This window comes from Artibeus jamaicensis, unplaced genomic scaffold (genome assembly GCF_021234435.1).
Source record: "Artibeus jamaicensis isolate MK-2021 breed Jamaican fruit bat unplaced genomic scaffold, CSHL_Jam_final scaffold_1019, whole genome shotgun sequence".
Taxonomy (NCBI): Eukaryota; Metazoa; Chordata; class Mammalia; order Chiroptera; family Phyllostomidae; genus Artibeus; species Artibeus jamaicensis.
This window is the reverse complement of record NW_026522025.1, coordinates 2,804,543-2,824,171: the sequence shown is the minus strand read 5'-3', so window position 1 is coordinate 2,824,171 and position 19,629 is coordinate 2,804,543. Positions and strand designations below refer to the sequence as shown.

At 38.0% G+C, this 19,629-nt stretch overlaps 1 protein-coding gene across 6 annotated transcripts in view; it reads right to left on the bottom strand.

Moving 5' to 3' along the window:
* OSBPL9 (oxysterol binding protein like 9) overlaps window positions 1-19,629 on the bottom strand; it is a 138,545-nt gene that overhangs the window by 14,843 nt on the left and 104,073 nt on the right. For 4 of the 6 annotated variants that reach the window (XM_037148761.2, XM_053655486.1, XM_037148766.2 and 1 more), the window contains 6 exons: window positions 17,492-17,530; window positions 13,730-13,820; window positions 12,611-12,712; window positions 8,136-8,295; window positions 1,801-1,913; window positions 1,364-1,482 (listed from right to left, as the gene is read on the bottom strand). In XM_037148761.2, the coding sequence (XP_037004656.2) occupies window positions 1,364-1,482; window positions 1,801-1,913; window positions 8,136-8,295; window positions 12,611-12,712; window positions 13,730-13,820; window positions 17,492-17,530 (624 nt within the window). The remainder of the gene's footprint in view (window positions 1-1,363; window positions 1,483-1,800; window positions 1,914-8,135; window positions 8,296-12,610; window positions 12,713-13,729; window positions 13,821-17,491; window positions 17,531-19,629) is intronic. The other 2 variants (XM_037148762.2, XM_053655487.1) reach the window with 1 other exon arrangement.

Sequence of the window (19,629 nt, the reverse complement as noted above, 5' to 3'; positions counted from 1 at the left end):
GACTCCTCATTGTGGGAGACAATAAACCTAGTGTCACTCAAGTTGCCTTTGGGTGGGTCTTCCATACTGGAGACCAAAACCAGCCAAGGTACATGATGTCGAAAAGAAACATATTCCAGATGTCGACATCTAAAATGAAGCTGTAACTTTCAAATCTGAAGTGACAATTCTACCCCAGCAATTCTGCAATCTAATGATCACTGAAACATTATTGGGGCAAACTCCTGCAAACATTTTCTTATCCAGGACACTCCTAGCAGGTATGTGGGTTCCACAAGTTAATGCTCTCCTTGTGCTTGTGTTCTCATCTGGATTGGGGGTAAAAGGTTTTATCATAGTCACTTATTAGAAAGTACTAAGGATTAGTTTTTTTCTTAATTACTCTCAAAATCCAAAACCAAAATTAAGCTCACCACTGACTAAGACTATAGTTTGACTTGCTCATAACAAAAGTAAGAATATTAAATTGTGTTAACTTTCTGAAGCTGGGGAGAATAACCAACATGCAAGCTCTTGCAGCTCAAGTCTTTAAGACAAGGGGAAGCAGTGAAAAAAACTGTAGGTTCTGAAATCACAGACCACATCTGAAACTCAGTTTTGCCACTTAACAGGATTTGGCCAAGTTACTTAGCCTCCACATGTTTTAGTTCCCTCATTTATAAAATGATTTACCAATAACACCTACTTTGTGGTTCTCACCAGAACTAAGTGAAAGGATGAGGCTTCCGGCACAGTGGCAGAGATATACAAAGGTACCCACGGCCCAGTTTCCTAAATCAATCAGGCACTTCCTTCAGAGCTCCAAGATTATTCAAGTCCAGACCACAATGCTTGGATGGCTGAATGTGTGCCATACAATTTCCCATTTATCACTTGTTCTAACCCTTACAACTCCGTGAAGTCAGTCACTGTGTGTCCATTTTGCATATGAAAAACCTAAAACTCACAGAAGGGACTTGCTCAAGGTAGCCCGGTCTGCTAATAGCAGAGGCAGGATGCTCTAACACAGGCCCTCCAATCCCAAAGTCAGAACTCTGGCCATTGTGATTCTGTGCATACTACACTGCTGTAGTTTTTGTCCAAACCTCTAACCAAACCCAATACTATTCCTTGTCTCCCCCTAGTAAAATCCAAATCTTAAACCATCCAAACTATCTTTGTGAAATTATTCTAGCTTTACTTATTTCATTCGCTTATAAAGATGTTTCGTTTACTCATCTACATACATATTAAATCACAACAAAAGTATAAAAAAAAGTTATGTTATTGTACTATATTTGCAGGCACACTCGCCACACAGTCATCACCAAGAATCCACACATGCACATTAAGACTCGGGGCAAATGCCAACTTCGGTTCTTACCTTAGTGAGATCCATTCCAAGCCTGACCTGTGACAAGAGGTGCATGATAACGCTCTTGTGCTCTTCCACCGACCCCGCCTCCCCTTCATCATCTCTATCGTCATAGGAATCGAAAAGGTCTAAAACAAAACAGATCCTCTTAGACTGGTGTTCAAATGGGCCAATCTGGGTTGCTACCAGTATTCCAACTTTTTTCTCTTTTTTTAATTAAAAAGTTTTTAATTTACTGATTTAGAAAGAGGGGGAAAGAGAGATTGACTGATTTGTTGTCCCACTTATGCACACACTCACTGGTTGCTTGCTATGTGTGTCTGACCAGAGATCAAATCTGCAACTGGGACGATGTTCTAACCAACTGAGCTACCTGGCCAGGGCATACTTTTATCCCCCCAAACAAATGTTTTAAGTAAAAAGTTAAATTCTCAAAGGTCACTTACCAGCATCACTTGTTCCATTGGACATGGAAGAATTAAGTGACTCTGTGGTATCTGGACGTTTTAGACTATTTCCCGAGCTGCTGTGGGTCAAGACTGAGGCAGATCCAGAGGAACTAAAAAATATTAATCGCCTTCTTAAGTTTTTAAGACACCAATTTAGAATCACAGTAAGATGTTAACATACAAAGCTACTGAAAAACTAATACAATCAGCTGGCAAACTAGACTCTCCGAGTTGGCTGGTTGTATAGACATATACGATTTCCAACGCTCTTCCTGTCGCTCCCATTCCGAGGCTGAAGTCTGACGACCAGGTCTCTTGTCTTAGGCTTTTTGCATAGCGTGTGCACAGCCGAGCCATATTGAAGGTCATCAAAAATTAATTTTGCTTTTTCGTCTAAGTTTAAAACTAGAGTTACTTTCTGATTTTGTTACTGCAATGTACAAAGGTAGGTATGTCATAATCCTTGGTAACAATTTCCAGAACCTCAAAAATGGCAAGTTTGATTACTTAAGTCTCAAAAAGATGTCTTGTCTATAATTTTGAGATCCTTTGATAAAAGTCCACATTGGTATTAACACTCTTCCCCGTTATCAAAAGATGCATTTGAGATTACAAAATAAAACTTATTTTTTACAAATAAATTTATGGTGACTGGTATTATGAATTGGTTAACAGGGTCTAAAAAAAGCTTCCTTTATTATACTATCATACCTGTGAACATAACTTACCCAGGACTAGTACCTGTGTAATAATGAAAGAATAATCAAAGGCAGAGTTTACTTAGCAAGTACAAAAACAGAAACGAAATTTCTCATACTGTTAAAGTCACTGATTATATAATAACTTTCTATTATATAATTAATAAATGAAACACACATATAACCAGAATTTCATTACAAAATTATGGGTGTGAAACGTACTATAATTTAAACATAGTTTGCTCTGATTTCTTACCTTCTTTCTATTTTTTATTTAATAATAAACTTTACTTTTTTAGAGTAGTTTAGTTTTAGGTTCACAGCAAAACTGTGTAGGAAGTACAGCGTTCCCATTCGCTCTACCGCCCCCACTGGTCCCCCACCCGACATCACGCAGCAGAGTAATAACCGATGAACCTAAACTGACCCGTCATCACCACTCAAAGCCCATAGTTTACATCAGGGTTCACTCTTGGGGGTGTACATTCCACAGACTTCAACAACGTACAATGACAAATTTCCACCATTCTAGTACTGTAAATCTTCTCTACCCTAAAAATCCTCTGTGCTTTGCCTATTATGAGAGTATTCTAATATTAGAACATACATATTCTAATGTAAGTATAGTCTGTCCTGGCTACCTACCTTCTCTTAATATATTTTTTCAAAAATTTTTATGGCCTGGCTGGTGTAGGTCAGTGGATTGAGCATGGGCATGCGAACCAAAGGATCCGGTTTGATACCCAGTCAGGGCACATGCCTAGGTTACAGGCCAGTTCCCAGCAGGGGATGCACGAAAGGCAACCATACATTGATATTTCTCTCCTTCCCTTCCCCTCTAAAGATAAATAAATAAAATCTTAAAAAAAAATTTTTTAGGTATTATTAGTAGCATTCACCACAAGGTACTCTACCTAATGTCTACCTCACCAGTTTGAAGAGACAATGGAAAATATGAGTAAAGATGCAGGTAAGAGAAATCAAATTACGTAAAGAGCTACATGAAAATTTTCAAGATGTTTTTTGTGGCCCTTTAATACATTATTAATAGAGTCAATCTTTAAAATCAGTTCATCTAAAAACCCCAAATCCTTTAAAACGAAAATCTTGTTTTAGACGTATTTCTAAAGGCCAGGTTTCCCTGAACCTTTGGTGCTGTGTTCTTCCTCTGCACTCGGATTAGAAACGTCGTCTAGGCCAAATGAAGGTCAAAATGGAAAAAGGAAAAAAATGGGATAAGCTCTCATTTACCCATTTCAGAAGTTATCTTGTTCAAGACAAAAAAAATTATTTGCAATGGGCTATCTTATATAGAATTAAATAATAAGATCATAAATAAACTAAACCAAAAATTTAAATCAACCCAAAAATTTAAAGCTCTGAACTTCATTAAAGTTACAAGAGAATCCATAACAACCCTACAAGGTAGACATGATTCTTCTTCTTTTTTTTTAAATCCTCGCCCAAGGATATACACTTATTGATTGTAGAGAGAGGAAGTGGGGCCAGGCAGAGAGAGAGAGAAAGAGAAACACTGATTGGCTGCCTTCCTCCCACACACTGACAATCCAACCAACTGAGCCAGCCAGTCAAGGCCATGACACAATTATTCTCATCATATACAGATGCCCAGAGGTTCAATGACCAGCCCGAAGTCACACAGCTGATTAGTAGTAGAGCCACTTCAAGTACATGTCTGGCTTCAAAGCACAAGTTCTTTTCAACACACCATCATCTTTATACCATATAAAGGTATAAAGCCATACTGATCAATAATGTAGCTATCATCACTACAGATCTTGGGAAACTGAGCACTTTAGCTTTCAAGGAGAGAGAAAGAAAACACACAGCAGACAGACACATGACCTGGGAGTTAGAAAATTAGTGGTAGCAGCTGATGATCAGCAGGTTTCACAAGCTCAGGACAGGTAAAGAATACGTATACAGATGATCCTGAACAACACGGAGGCAGGGGGTGGGGAGGGTGTTAGGGGTGCCCACCATCTATGCAGCTGAAAATCTCCATTAAGTCAGTCCTCTGTATATAGAAAATACTATGTGAACAGGTTCTGGTTAGAAGATAACAGAAACCTGGAGCCAGCATACCCTAATTTGAAGGGCTATATAAATCCCCATTAAAAAACCCTAAAGCCCTGGCTGGTACAGCTCAGCGGACTGAGCACCAGCTTGTGAACCAAAGGGTTGCTGGTCTGATTCCCAGTCAGAGCACATGCCTGGGTTGTGGGTCAGGTTCCCAGTGTGGGGCATGCGAGGGGCAACCACACACTGATGTCTCTCCCCCTCTCTTCCTTCCTCCCTTCCCTTCTGTCTAAAAATAAATAGATAAAATCTTTAGGAAAAAAATCCCAACCAAAAAAGTCAATAGTATGCTGGACATCGGTAGCCCCCATCAGTTTGGGAATCTGGAGAGGGTGTCTAAGGAGTGAAACTGAGGGAGACGAGAAACCCAGAGTGGGACAGTCAGGCAAGAACTGCACTCTGGACCCCTTCACACAACGCGTTTGTGAGGGTGTGTTTGTGTTAGCGGTGGGCACGGGGAAGACTGGAGTAGGAAGGACAAGGAGGACAGCCTTCACGTCTGCAGGGGACACTCTACAGACTCGCCTGTTACCAGTACCAGAGATAAGCATTTTTTAAATTTTTATTTCATAAAAATTTCAGGAAAACTGACGCTCTGAAACTGGGGCCAAAGATTGGCTATCAATGATGATTACAAGGGAGCTTTTACTAAATATAGTTACACAGATGCTTCTAGGAGGGATTTTCAACCTTTTCCATCTCATGGCACATGTAAATTAATTACTAAAATTCTGCAGCACACCAAAAAATCTATTTTTTTGCTCATCTGACAAAAGAAATAGGTATAATTTTGATTCATTCACATCAGATAGCTGTTGTTGTGTTGGCTGTTTGTCTTTTTTTTTTTTGACAATCTAAGGAAAAAGAGATCAGTGCCCCTTACTAGTCAGGTATTGAATGTTTGAAAAATTCTTACGGCACACTTGTTGAAAATCACTGTTCTAGAGGACAGAGGAGTCCATTTTGATATTTGATTATACATTGTTTAGAATAACAGCTAATGTTCAGTGTAATTCCCCTTAATTCTGTGTAACTAAAACAATGAACACTTCAAAACAAAATCAATAACCTTTAGTTTTTAATTTTCATCCAAATCCTTTTAGTTTTTTAACCCCACTATCATAAAAAAATGTTTAAACGTTAAAGTCCAAAGTTTCCATTGGAAACTACTATTAATGGTTTCTCCTTGGTTTATTTCCCACACACATTAAGAAACTGATAGGCTACACACACAAAACCCTTTCTGCTAAACTGGACATCTTCAATTCCAGGTTCAAACTTATTTTCCTTAACTAAAGAGTCAAATCTCTTGCACACCCCCTACTAGGGACCTGGCCTGCAACTCAGGCATGTGCACTGACTGAGAAACGAACTTGTGACCCTTTGGTTCATAGGCCAGTGCTCAATCCATTGAGCCACACCAGTCAGGGCTGAGGAGTCAAGTTTTAAGAGTACATGTTCACCTAGATCATCTATATTTCATTCTTTCCCACATTCAAAAAGTGAATTTGATCCACTAGAAAACTTCCTGAGCCAATACATTTTCCTTATAAATTCTTAGGTTTTGAGCAGTTATTATGTTACTTATTGTGTTACTTATTTTGTGTTACTTATTTCATGTACTAGAGTCCTACATATTTCTTTTTAAAAGAAACCAAAGTTCAAGTTCAAGGTCTAAGGACTGACTAACTGATGGTCTGAACTTACAAATTCACATACAATCATTTCCAAATGTGTAATGTTACAAAGCAAACCCCAAGGTATAACAATAGTACCAATTCCTGAGAAAGCAGCAGAGTTAGAAAAAATGCCCAACCAAAATTGAGCCAACTGCATCCACAACAAACACAGTAACAGGAAAGCAAATAAATGTTAATTTGCTTTCAGTGACAGCGATCACTTACTGAGTGCCTGTTACATGTCAGACAGTCTATTACGCACTTGACAGACCTTTCTCTCATTTAAATGTTTGCAATGATCCCCTGAAGTTGAAACTATGAAACTGAGGATTGCACAGATTGAATAATTTGATCAAGACCACACACCTTTGAAGCAAAACAAATAAAGAACCTATTCTTTCTGATATTCCAGAATCCAAAGTCTTAACCACAGAAATCTATTTATATCAGATGGGCTAAGAAGTATTGTTTATCAGCATTCATGTAGATAATTCTACTTGTAAAAGCCTTTTCTGTCCAATAGTACATATCTAGCTTTGACTCCATGGCACAAAATATTTTCTAATAATGGAAAACCTATCATCAATACCTGTCGAAATCTTCCTGGTTACTATCTCTGGAATCCATGCATTTCCCTCCATTCCCAGCTATTTACTTTGGCTCAGGTTATCAACAATTCTCAATCGACTAACCAGCTTTGGTTGGTCTCCCTAACTGTTATGCAGACCCACTGCACTCAATTCTACAGGATTTCAGCAACTTTTTTTTTTTTTTTTTTTTTTTTTTAATGTAGACTTGACTAACAACTTCTGTCACTGATAAAAGGCTAAAGGACTCTTTCATGACTTGGCCTTCAAACTCTTATCTTTTTTTTTTAAACCACTCACCGTAACTTATGCTATAGCCACAGCCAACCAAGCTTCCCCTGACTCCAGACCTTTCTTTATTTTTAAATAATTTTTATTGCTTTATAGAGAGGGGAAAGGGGGAGTGGGAAAGGAGGGAGAAGGAGAGGGAGGGGGAGAGAGAGGGAGAGAGAGAGAGGGAGGGAGGGACATCAATTGTTGTTCCACTCAATTATACATTCATTCACTGGTTGATTCTTGTTATGTGCCCTGACCAGGGATCAAACCAGGAACCCTGGCATAGCAGTACAATAATGCTCTAACCAACTGAGCTACTGGATGGGGGCCTCCACACCTTTCTGAACAGGGTTCCATCTCCATGAGAACATTTCCATTTCCCCCTCCTCGAACCCCCATGTGCCTTCTCTCTACTCATCCACATCGAACCTCAGGATCATATACCTTCCCCTCCCCTGTGAATCTTTCCCTGACTTCTCGGGGCTTGAAAGTGCTCCCATACCTTTCTACGCTATTCTTACCACAGCACGTACACCGTTACATTATAAATGCCTGTTTCTTCCCCCAAAGACTATACAGTTCACTGAGGACAGAGACTGGGTCTTTTTTCATCTCTGTATCATCCCTCCACCTACTACAGTTCTCCATACTAATACAAAAACAAGCAATGGCAACCTCATTTGTATAATACTCTAGCTTACTGACTCTTGTTTGACCCTCTCCTAATGTTGGTATGACAGAAATAATGACCAGAGTCCCACAATACTGGCATATTACTATAGCAATGCTCATTTATTCCATTTCAATTAAGTCAGAAGGAAAACCAACATTCTCATAGAATTGGCTTCCCTCAGTAAGTCAATTAAACACCAACTGTCTTTTTAATATAATAACTTATAAAGGAGCCTGTCATTAACACAAGTCTCAAAATGAAACTACATTCTTAAAAATCAGGAGAGTTGTTTAGATACATACTTAGTTCATCTACTTACTCTATTAAGCGCTTTGGGGATGAGCCACTTTGATGAAATTCATCAGCATCATAGAATTCGTCTTCGCTGCTGGAATAGGAGAACTCCGGGACTGTGTTTGGAGACAGGGTGACATGGCTTGGAGAAGTCAGACTGCTACTAGGTGGTGAGTGCCCACTGCCTAGGGAGTTAAAAAGGTTTGAATTAGAGGACGAAGCTGGTAATAAAGGGGAAACAATTAGAAAGACAAGGTCAAAACAGACCTTTCTAAAACCAAGAAAGAGTTTAGCTAACTTGGTAGAAGTCCTTACACTATCTGTAAAGAAAATTCGCATTTAAACTAGATAAAGAGAAAAGCAAGTTACATTATAGAGTGGGACAAAATCTTTTAAATAAATGAAAAAAATGCTATGTCCCCATTCTCTGATTATCTGTGACATCAGAAGGGAGCCCTTTTGATTATAGTTTGTGTGTGAGTCCTGGTGTTGGAAGTCCCACAGTAGACACCCAGCAGCAGAGGGAAGCAAGCACCCTTATTTTAATACAGTAGATCCAGACACCTTGAATATGCAACACTGAGCCAAAGGGAACACAAAATGGAAGATTATCAGAGAGCACACGACTGTTAAATAGTGGTCAGGGCATCGTTCTTTTTCGCCAGTGTTCTGGAAGTCACATGAAAAACACAGAAACTCTGCACAAAGCCCTGAGCACTCACCATCCCAACTCCTCATCTCTTTTCCACCTACATCTAAATCAGGTGCCCGGGCTCAGGGAGAGAGAAAAACAGGGCTACTAAGAAGAACGTATTTCTATTTATTCCTCAACAGTCTAACTAAGGAAATGGAAATTAACAGAGATGCAAACAAAGAAGACTACCCTCTAATCTTTGCGAGGATCACCTGGTTCACTGCCTAGTAATAAAGTAGTAACAAAAGCACAGTCAGAACAATGGAGTGTTGGGGTCCCTTTAACAAATGCTTACTGAGCACCTTACTGAGCACCTGAAGGCTCTCAAACAATTTATACCAAACTGCTACAGACCCTGCTGGAGATTAAACTTAGGCCAAGACCACACTTCTAGAAAAAAAATGGCAGGACTAAACATTCACGGACCAGAGCCACACATAAATTTCCAGTCTATTTCCATGTCCATGGTTCAATGGTTAATGAGCACAGCTACCTGCCACTAGGTTGCCATGTTTATAAAGACATTTTAAAGACATAAAAAGTCTGCTGCCTAAAAAGATAGTAATGCTTCTCATGAAAATTCCAAATATAGTTTGTTTTAAAAAATCTTTCAATTCTCTCCCCACCACCAAGCCCCCAGTTGCAGCAATAAAATGAGAAACTGTATCCTGTTGAAATGAGGGAGAGGGGAGACCAGGAATTACAAAGGTTTAAAATAAAAATATTCCAGGTGATCACACAACTAAAAATGTGTCCAATAAGAAGATGAGTTTGAATGGGAACTACAAACAAAAGAACTGCATTTTCCTTATGAAAGAAAAGGGTATTATCTCATTTCTCAATTGTTCCATGATTTCTTTTTTGTATTAGTGACAGAGGCAAAGGAAAGAAAGGTGGGAAAGAGGGAGAAATTAGGCTGAAAATAAAAAAGACATAAATTAGGTACTGAGTTGGCCAAAAAGTTCTAGTTTTTTTCTGTAAGATGGCTCTAGTAGTGCTTAGATGTCTTTAACTTCATTTGAAATAATTTTGCTAGATTGTATTGTGACAGCTGTTGTATCTGTGCGTTTAAAAAATCAAAATTGGTGAATTTTTGTGCAGCCATTTTAATATTGAAGATGGAAGAAGACATGCAACATTTCCAGTGTATTATACTTTATTATTTTAAGAAAGGTAAAATCGCAACTGGAATGCAAAAACAGATTTGTGCCGTGTATGGAGAAGGTGCTGTGACTGACTGAACGTGTCAAAAGTGGTCTGCGAAGTTTTTTGGTACTACTGACATTTTGACCAAATAGTTTTTGCTGTGGGGCTGTCCTATGCATTGGAAGGTGTTTAGCAGCACCTCTGGCCTCCACCCAGTGGGAGCCGACAGTAGGAGGTAGGGGACGTAATCAAAACATCCAAGTCAATAGTTATTGGTGAAAATGAAAAATGTGTCCCTTACCTAATGGAAAAAACTAAGCAAACTTTTTGGCCAACCCAATACTGATTTAATATTTAATATTTCTTTATATCCACCTACTCTGTTACATTTCTGAAATATCCTCTGTAATAACTTATCTTAAATTATTACTTATAATTATCATAAAGTAAATGTACATAAAGAATGTTCTCCTTTTCAACAAATTTTAGCTCTAGTTTCAAAATTGACATAATCAACAAAATAAAACACAAGTTCTGGTTTTAAAATGAACAAGCGGTTGACAAAGGCAATGAAATACAGAAAAAGTTGGGTAAAACATTTCCACCTCATTATTCAAATTGCTTATCAGCATTTTCAAGAGCTCCAAATAAGAAATCTATTGTTGCTTTTCTTCTTTCAAAGTTCAGATGACATGTGCTGTTAAATATTAAAGACCACAGTAATGGCATCAGCTCTTCACTAATTCAAATTCCAAAGCAGGCTGAAATCACAAGGTAATTTCCCATTACTCCACAGTGGAAGTTCTGCCCAGGACAGACACCTGTGCAGCGGCTACGAGAGCTCACCCCCAGCTCCTCGGGAGCAGCCTCCGTTCTGGCCTCCGGGTGTAACAGGGACCAGAGCACTCAGTGCTCCCTTGAGTTTGACTGACAGGTAACTCAACGTGTATCTATTTCATTTCACTTTTTAAAACAGTTTATTTATTTATTTTTAGAGAGAAGAGAAGGGAGGGAGAAAGTGCAAGAGAGGACGGAACGCTCAACCCAGACATGTGCTTGACTAGGAATCGAAACCCTGACCCTCTGGTGTGCAGAACAATGCACAGCCAACTGAGCCATACTGGTCGAGGACTGCATTTCATTTTAAAACAAGAAATCAATCTAATACCAACACTGGGAACATCCCTGTAAATTAGAGAAAAAATAAAGACCATATGTCTAAATGAATTAAGAAATGCAAACTAAAATGAAGTATTCCTTTTTTGCTTATAAAACTGGTAAAAATATGAAAGACTAATAAATCCATCCTTAAAAAAAAAAACCCACACAAACATACATGTGTAAATGTAAGAAACATCCAAACCTATACCTAATTTTTATGAGTTTATTTGAGTCAAACTGACAACAACTGCCAGGAAAGAAAAGCTCAACAGACTGAGAATATGCTCTGGAGAATGGCAGTTTTAAAGCTTATTTTATTTTACACAACAGAATCAAAGGAGAAGACAAGGGAAGATTATATGATTTCTACCAATATGAGTAACAGACTAAGAGAGTGGCAGAAAGCAAAGTGGGGAAATCCCTGAGACTGGATAGAGTAAAACAGAGACACATACTTCTTTCACACTGGTGGGCAAGAGACAAATAGTAATCAACATTACAGCGCACAGACATGGTGTTGGGGGAACAAGACAGCACCAAGGGGTTCTGTGGTACCCAGGGTGGGGGTGCCCTGTGGGGTCTAGAAAAGCCATTACTCTGACATTCCAAAGCTATGCTATCTTAGATGCTAAAAGACAATGACAGGCTTCCTCCTTAAGGTAAAGACTGACCCTTGTGAAGGAAGCTACAAGGACTAGGATGCAACTACCTGCCATGACTGGCTGTGAGGGATTTTTTTTGTTCAGACCATCCTACGACATCATCACTCCTGGTCTCTGAGTATACAGGGCCACCATGCAGGCCTCACCAAACCTGAGCTTGTCAGGTTTGGTGTATAGTCCCCTTTTGTACACTCATGCTAAAATTTGCTGTACAAGGATATTTCACTTAAGTTTTGCTAATAATAGGAAAACTACTGGGAACAACCAAAATGTCCATCAGTGGAAAAACAGGCAATACCTGCTCTGGCAGCTGTAAAAAGAATGTTTCAGACCTAACCACGTGAATACAGAAAGCTCTATAAATGTTCTCTGGTAAATGAAAAGAGAAAGTCAAGGAATGCAAGATCTCTGTAGGTTAAAACAAAAACAACAGTAAAGATACACAACGAAAGTACACAACGTACACAATGTGTACACGCATGCACACAAAGAAGGAAGAGTAAAGAGGACTTTCAGCTTTTGTTCTCTCTACTTCCCTATTTTCTGATTCCTAAGAATGTAAACAAGCCTAACTTGAGTCAATCTTCAAAATAAACCACATGGTAAACAAAAGAATAAAATCCTGCAATATTCTATTTAAATTATGATTACTACTAAAGCTTCTGGTTCAATCACAAAGTTAACCACTTCATATACAGAACTGTAATGATAAAACTATGCTATCTCCAACAGAAAGACACAACACATTTCTTCAACCTTTTCCCCATCAGTAGTCAAATACAAATCTTAAATGTAAGTGGGGAGTCATGAGACGGAGAGGATTTATATTGTCTGTACCTGTACTATTTGGTGTTGGCGTCTGATGTCCCAAGGTAGCTAGTACAGGTCCAACAGGTAGGGAAGACGGGCGCTGCTCTGACTTACACAGCTGAGCAGGTTCTAGGAGATTCAAACAGGTGAAATAAGTTAAGAGAAAGAGCCCAAAGAGAACTCTGTTAATTGCATTTGTATGGAATTCAAAAGCCTAAAGTAATGTCTAATTATATCTCATTAAGTCAATTCCATGCTAGTCCTTTCTGACATCCCATTCTCCTTTAAACTCAAGACAGGCAGGATCTCAGGGGACCAGTCATGGTAGGCCAATTCCTCAGTACAACTGTTGTGTAAAACTACCAAGAACTTCTGATTATAAAGTGTTTCCAAGCATCACACCACATAAAATCCGAAATGAGGCAGAGTATCACTTCTTCAGTTCATGAGAGATGATGTTAGCTCATTCTCTTAAGGATATATTAAAATTCACAAAAGGCTTTCATAGTCACAAATATTTTTTAGAAGCCTTTTCTTTTTTTCCAGTACAAGTTCTGACTGACATCATCACTGAGATCACAGATATGTGGGATGCAACAAAAAGTAAAAGGAATCAGCATGGTTGGGTGTTGGCCTTAAGCCCTCTTCTGTCCATTTAAACAAATACTATTTATTATTCTATACTTAAAATATGCAAGTTTATTTAATTGGTAGACATCACATATTTCATTCTTCCCTTTCTTACTATCTTAAAGTCCACCATGAAAAAACCATTTGTATTGTTCAGAGCCATAAAGAATATCCCAAAATAGAACACTGTGGATTATCTAAACAGATCAAGGTACACTGTTTTCCTTGGTAGCCAAAAATCCTGAGTCATAGGATTCTGTCCCATCCGCTAATACAGGTCTTAGTAACTATGTTTATTTTCTAACTCACTTGGAAAATCAAAAGCCCTTCCATTGTACTTAAAAAGCCCCAGCATAAAAAATACTATCCTCTTTTTCCAATTCATTTTGAGCTGTATATTTTTAATTTTACTCATTAGAGAAAAAGAAAAAGCCCTCCAAGATTACCATCATAGTCATACAAAATTATATTTTTTCTCAGCAATGAATCTGTGAAACATTTTCCCAAATACCATACCTGGAGGTAAGACAGTCTGGGAAGGCATTGTGTTGATCACAGGTTCCAAGGGACTAGGTTGGTATATTGCATCTACAGGATTAATAGTGCTCTAAGATAAAGAAACACATTAACTTTTAATAAAATGTCCTTTCAGTGCTGACTCTCCCAAATGTACGAAATTGCCCACATTTCTGACATCAAAGTCCTGAGGGTAGCTACACAGATATGTTGATCAAAATACAAAGAGGAAATGAAATACCTTGTCTATACAAAAGTCTAAAAGTTTCTTCTAATTATTAAAAAAAAATGCACGTAGTAAGGAGAGAAAATGAATGATTCTGTCATATAGGAAGGTAAAACTAAATGGAAAAACTTGGAAAGAGCTGTAAAATGATGTGGGAGGATTTCGGGAAGCCAAAACAATAACCTTTCAATTAAATTCAGTGCTTCTCCAACTTTTAATTCACCTCAAATATTGTTTCTCTACCCAGATAGAGAAATGCTCTCTTGCTTTGGTCTTACTAAACATGACACCTAGGACCAGCTAACGTCCTTGCACCTGTAGGATCTTATCTTTCCAGCCCATTCTATTGGCACCTTCCATCGCTGTCTACTGTACAGGCATCTAGCTTTACAATCACTACAGGCAAAGAGCCTTGGCTTCTATTTTAGGGGGGTGTGGGGAAAAGGCAAGAAATTATTCTGCCAGCATGAGGGCATTTTAAAAACAACATTCCACAGCTTACTAATGTATTTTTATATGAAGAAAGGGAGGGTTTTAAATAAGGCCTCTGCCAGGGTAAAGTTTAGATCTACCACTTCCAAAAGGCTATACTAGATGAAACCCAAGACATAAAAATTTCTTTAGCTTTTCTTGATCTGAGAAACTAAACTTCAAATATATATTAGGTAAAGCTTATAACACAAAATACTGAAATTAGAAGAGAAATGCTTTGCTGAAAGATGAACACAAAAGTATGCATAAGAATTTAAAAGCACCTAACAATAGAAACTCATAATGACAAAGTTTCTGAAGCACTCATTTAAAATCTAAATTTACCAAAAAAAAAAAAAAAGTTTACCCTTTCTCTCTGTGTATATATTTTTAAATCATTCAATCAGAGCTTTTAAATCAAGTGATTTGAATACAAGCTTTCTGATTCCTATCAATACAACAGTCTACCTGCCATAACTATTCTGACTGGAAAACAAATGGTTCTTAGGGAAGGAACCCTGAAAACATCAATAATCAAAAACCTAGTCAAGTGAAGTGGGGAAAGGTTTAAAGGACTGGGAAAAGCACAGAAGCAGAGGCGTGGGGTTTTAATTCCTTAGAATCCTTGTTCTGCCAAGGACTTGGCAAGTCTCTCCTCTGCCTTGGGCCCCCCATTCCCAGCCTGTGCAAAGAAGACATGTTGGGAAAACATGGTCTCTAAGGGCCTTCCGAGTATCACCCATAATAACTAAGTGTCTCAGCAAGTCCTGGAGCTGTTCTTAAAATACACTCCTTTTATTTACATAGTGGGTTTCTCCAAAGGACTGTCAAGTGCTTTACAAAGGCAAAATTCCAGCTCTAATACTTTGATCCATAGGAACAAGAATATATCATCCCTTTATCCCCCACCCGTTATATAAGAAAAATTACTGGCCCTGGCTGGCGTAGCTCAGTGGATTGAGCGCGGGCCTGTGAACCAGAGTATGGCGGTTCGATTCCCAGTCAGGGCACATGCCTGGGTTGCAGGCCAGTTCCCGGCAGGGGACGCATGAGAGGCAACCATACATTGATATTTCTCTCCTACTGTTTCTCCTTCCCTTCCCCTCTCTCAAAAAATAAATAAAGAATAATAAACCTAATAAAATATTAAAGAAAAATTACTGAAGAGACCAAGAGATAAAATAACTTTGGAAAAAGGGACCAGAATGCTGTCTTTTGAATGGAATCTTGTTTTCCAGATGAAATGTTCTACCAAAGAAAATAGCTTAGAAAGGCTTGCCAACCTAAGAAAATACTTTATTATACTTTTTTGCATATATATTAAAAGTACTCTATCTTTTGCTATTATTGTTAACAGAAAATATAACTATTCTACACTTATCTACAGTAATTGGTCAATCCACTTCAGCCTAAAAATATTCTACAACTTGCTTTGAAATGAATTAGCAAAGTGTGAAAAATGATATTCCTCAGCCCTAATCTATTGTGACAGTAACAAAATCCATGCAATATAATGCATAAATGAATTAATTATATATATATGTAGAGCTCACACTTATGGAGCACTATATACCTTATGGAGCCTTCATAGGTGGAACTAGTCGCTTTCTTTATAGAGAAAACTAAGACCCAAAGGTTAAGTAACTTTCCTAAAGGTCACAGCTAGTGAATGGCAGGACTGGATCCTAGCAGTCTGGGTCCAAGGCCCTAAATCCTTTATTTCAAAGTACAACCTCTTCAGGAAAAATGCTATCATCCTGGATCACATGATTCAACTATGTTTGTTTTCCACTAGTTTACATTTTCTGAGTATATACTTCCTAGGTATTTTAATTGCAAATGACCATTTTTGGTATGCTTTCCAAAACTTTATTTTTTAACATAATATAAAGTAACTAATTTGGCTCAGGGGGAAAAGAGATAAAAGTAATTGCCAACACGATCTTCCTTAGGGTCTTTGAGGACCATGAAACACTAGACAACATATACAGTCTTTTTCCAAGAGGCTTACAAACTTATCTGGTATCTCAGGAAGAGAGATTATATTACCCTGTATTTATATCACATAACTGTATTACATCACCATGGCTCAAAATCTGAACTCACATTGTGAAAAAAGAAGTAAAAATTCTAATGTGTTTAATTCAAATTTTAAAAATGTTTTTCTCATCTCCACTTTCAACATCATGGATATTTAACTTATTTTTTTTTCACTTCAACCCAAATATAAAGATAACATGCTTATACTTTCATCATGTATTATCATGAGATGGTTTTAACAGATTTACAAAATGAGTTTCTAGACTTCAGACAAGCTGCCATTTGTAAAGTCTCAGGACAAAAACAAGGCTGCCTGAGAAATACAGCCTGAACCGACTCACTCAGTTACCAGAAGCCAGGGTAGCTCAAACTACAAACCTTCAAACTCTAACTTTTTAGTTCCAGCTGGGGACAATAACATTTTCTTTTCTTTTTAGAGGGGAAGTTAAATATGAAGAAAGTGAAAGGCCAAGGAGGAGGAAAGAATAAGAAAATGTCTATAAATCAAAAAATCATTTTCCAACAAATATGCAATATATACCACAGTAGCAATGCTAGTTAACACAACATGAAAAAAATCTAAAAATATAAGATGAGAAAATAATAGAAACTTATAAACATATTTAAATAGATTAAAATGTGCTTTAATGTACCCCTCCCCCTCTGCTTTCATCTGAGAAAAAAGAAGTTGACAAGAAATGTAGCATTGTGAGTTATGCCTTATTTAGTCATAAAAGCTGCATATTCATACCATGATTAATCCTTCAAGTTAAACATGCAAAGTGATTCAGTCTGGACCAACACAGAAAAATTTTAAGATCAACATTTCCCTCCAAATGATTGCTGAGAGATGACCAAATTTAGGAGCTCAAGGAAAATTGCAAGACTCAACAACAAAAAGCAGTGAGTAAGTGAAAAGAAGAATTTGCGTTGAAAAAGAAGTAGAAATTCAGGCTTCTCCTGACATGACTGGTTATAATGCTCTGCAGAAGTAAAGGGAAACAAAAAGATTAGATTAAACTTACTATAATTCCATCTGCGTGCTTCTCCGCATTACACTGGTCCTTAAGGAGAAACGTTAAAAACATTAACTTCATTCTAAAATTAAGCAACTCCTTGTGTACTTTCTTTCCTACTAAGAAAAGCTTATTTTACCAGGTAAGTAACAATGTTAGAAAATTATTTCTCTGCTTCCATCAGGACTTTGATTCCACTTGTACATTCCTAGACAAAATTCTACTACTGACTACACAACAATCAACTCCAACAGCAAGGCAATTATTTTTCCACAGAGGCATTTAATTAAGTTTTTTGTAGAAATATCCTATTAAACTATGTAGTCACACTGGTACCAACTAATATGTAGATATACTAATTTAGGATTAAAGACACTGAATGTTTCTGGGTTTCAATTTCATAGTAAATTGTCTAAGCTCTTACTGCATTTAAAAGTTATGACAATTGTACACCCTTAAATACTCAGAACAGATACCATTTCCCGTATTTTGATCGTTGGCCTGAGAGTTATACTAATACTTTTCTAAATAAACTGTCTGTTTTTTTAAAAAGACTTTATTTATTTATTTTTAGAGAGAGGGGAAGGGAGGGAAGAAGAGAGGGACAGAAACATCACTGTGTGGTTGCCTCTCATGCACCCTTCGCTGGGGACCTGGCCCATAACCCAGGAATGTGCCCTGACTGGGAATCAAACTGGTGACCCTTTAGATCACAGGCCAGCACTCAATCCACTGAGCCACACCAGCCAGGGCAGATGGTCTGATTTTTGTTTCAACAAACATAAGCACTATATTCATGGCATGATGAAATAGGGGCTAACAGCTGCTACCTGACAGGTATTTTACTATATAATTCATTTATTCCATCAGCAACTCTATGAAATAGGTACTATCTTATCCCCACTGGACAGATGAGAAAGCTAAGACAGAACATGGGGAGCCAGAATTCTAATACAGGTAGTTCCAGAATTCATGCTCTTAACAAATATGCTATTCTGTCCTGCCTCCAGGAATGTACTTGAGAAAGAAGATAGTGGAAAGTCACCAACACATTTTTGTTCCTATAACTACCTAGTAGTCCTACTCAAACAACACATTTAAACAAAACTAATGCAAGTTTTAACCCTACACTATCAGGAAGTTTTCCAGTTTTAACAGAAACCAGTATTTGATCTTGGTTTTAAACATAATGACCAAGTTTTATCTCATTTAATGGTAACTTTTCTTTCTTTAACTACTGAGCTTACTCAAGGAAGAGCAATTTGAAGATTCGGGGATGTTTTCATTTTAAGTGCATGTGCAGAAAAGAATCAGCACGCCAGGCCTGAAACAGTTATCTTTAGAAAAAAGCCTGCCTGTGCAGCTGGCCTCTGGCTGGTGTCTAGGACACTGGATTTCACGAGGGTTCCCACTACCCTAACTGGTAAGTGTGGCTCACTGTTGTCTAAACTGCTTATGCAAACAATATGGTTTATTCTCAACACCTGCTTTCCTTCTTGAAGTCTGGTATCTTGGTAAATGCTAAATAGGGAGTGCTTACATGACAAGCGTCCAATAATAACTTTGGTGTTGGGGAAAACAACAGTAACAAAAACCTTAGGTGTTGAGTCTTGAATGAGCTTCCCTGGTAAACACCGCACACATACTGTCACAATTTTTTGTTGCAGGAAGTGGAAGCAGACTGTTGGAAGCTGTGCCTGGTTTCCTCTGGATTTTGTCCATGTGCCTTTTACCTTTGCTGATTTTTCTATAATAAATCACAACTATGGGTATGACTTTAAGCTGTTTCCTATGAGTTCTCTAAGTGAATCACCAAACTAGGGGTGATCTTGGGAATCTATCTATCAATGCGTGATAGATAGCTATACCATCCATGCGGTATGGCGAATGTAGCCCAGACCCTGACTCAGAACACCAGTGGGGAACAACGTGGTGCACAGGAACTGAGCCCATGGATTGCTTTTCCCACGAGGAATCAGGACTGCATTGTACGTAGGCTGCTTTGAGTCTTGCTTTTTGCTAAAACTCCCTCATCCTGAATGGAGGCGGCAAATGTTTACTGCATATCTTTCAAGTAACTTCCTAAAATCTGTGCTAATCCCCCCAAGTATGGAGTGTAACCAGTTCAACCACTTTTCCCCTTGATC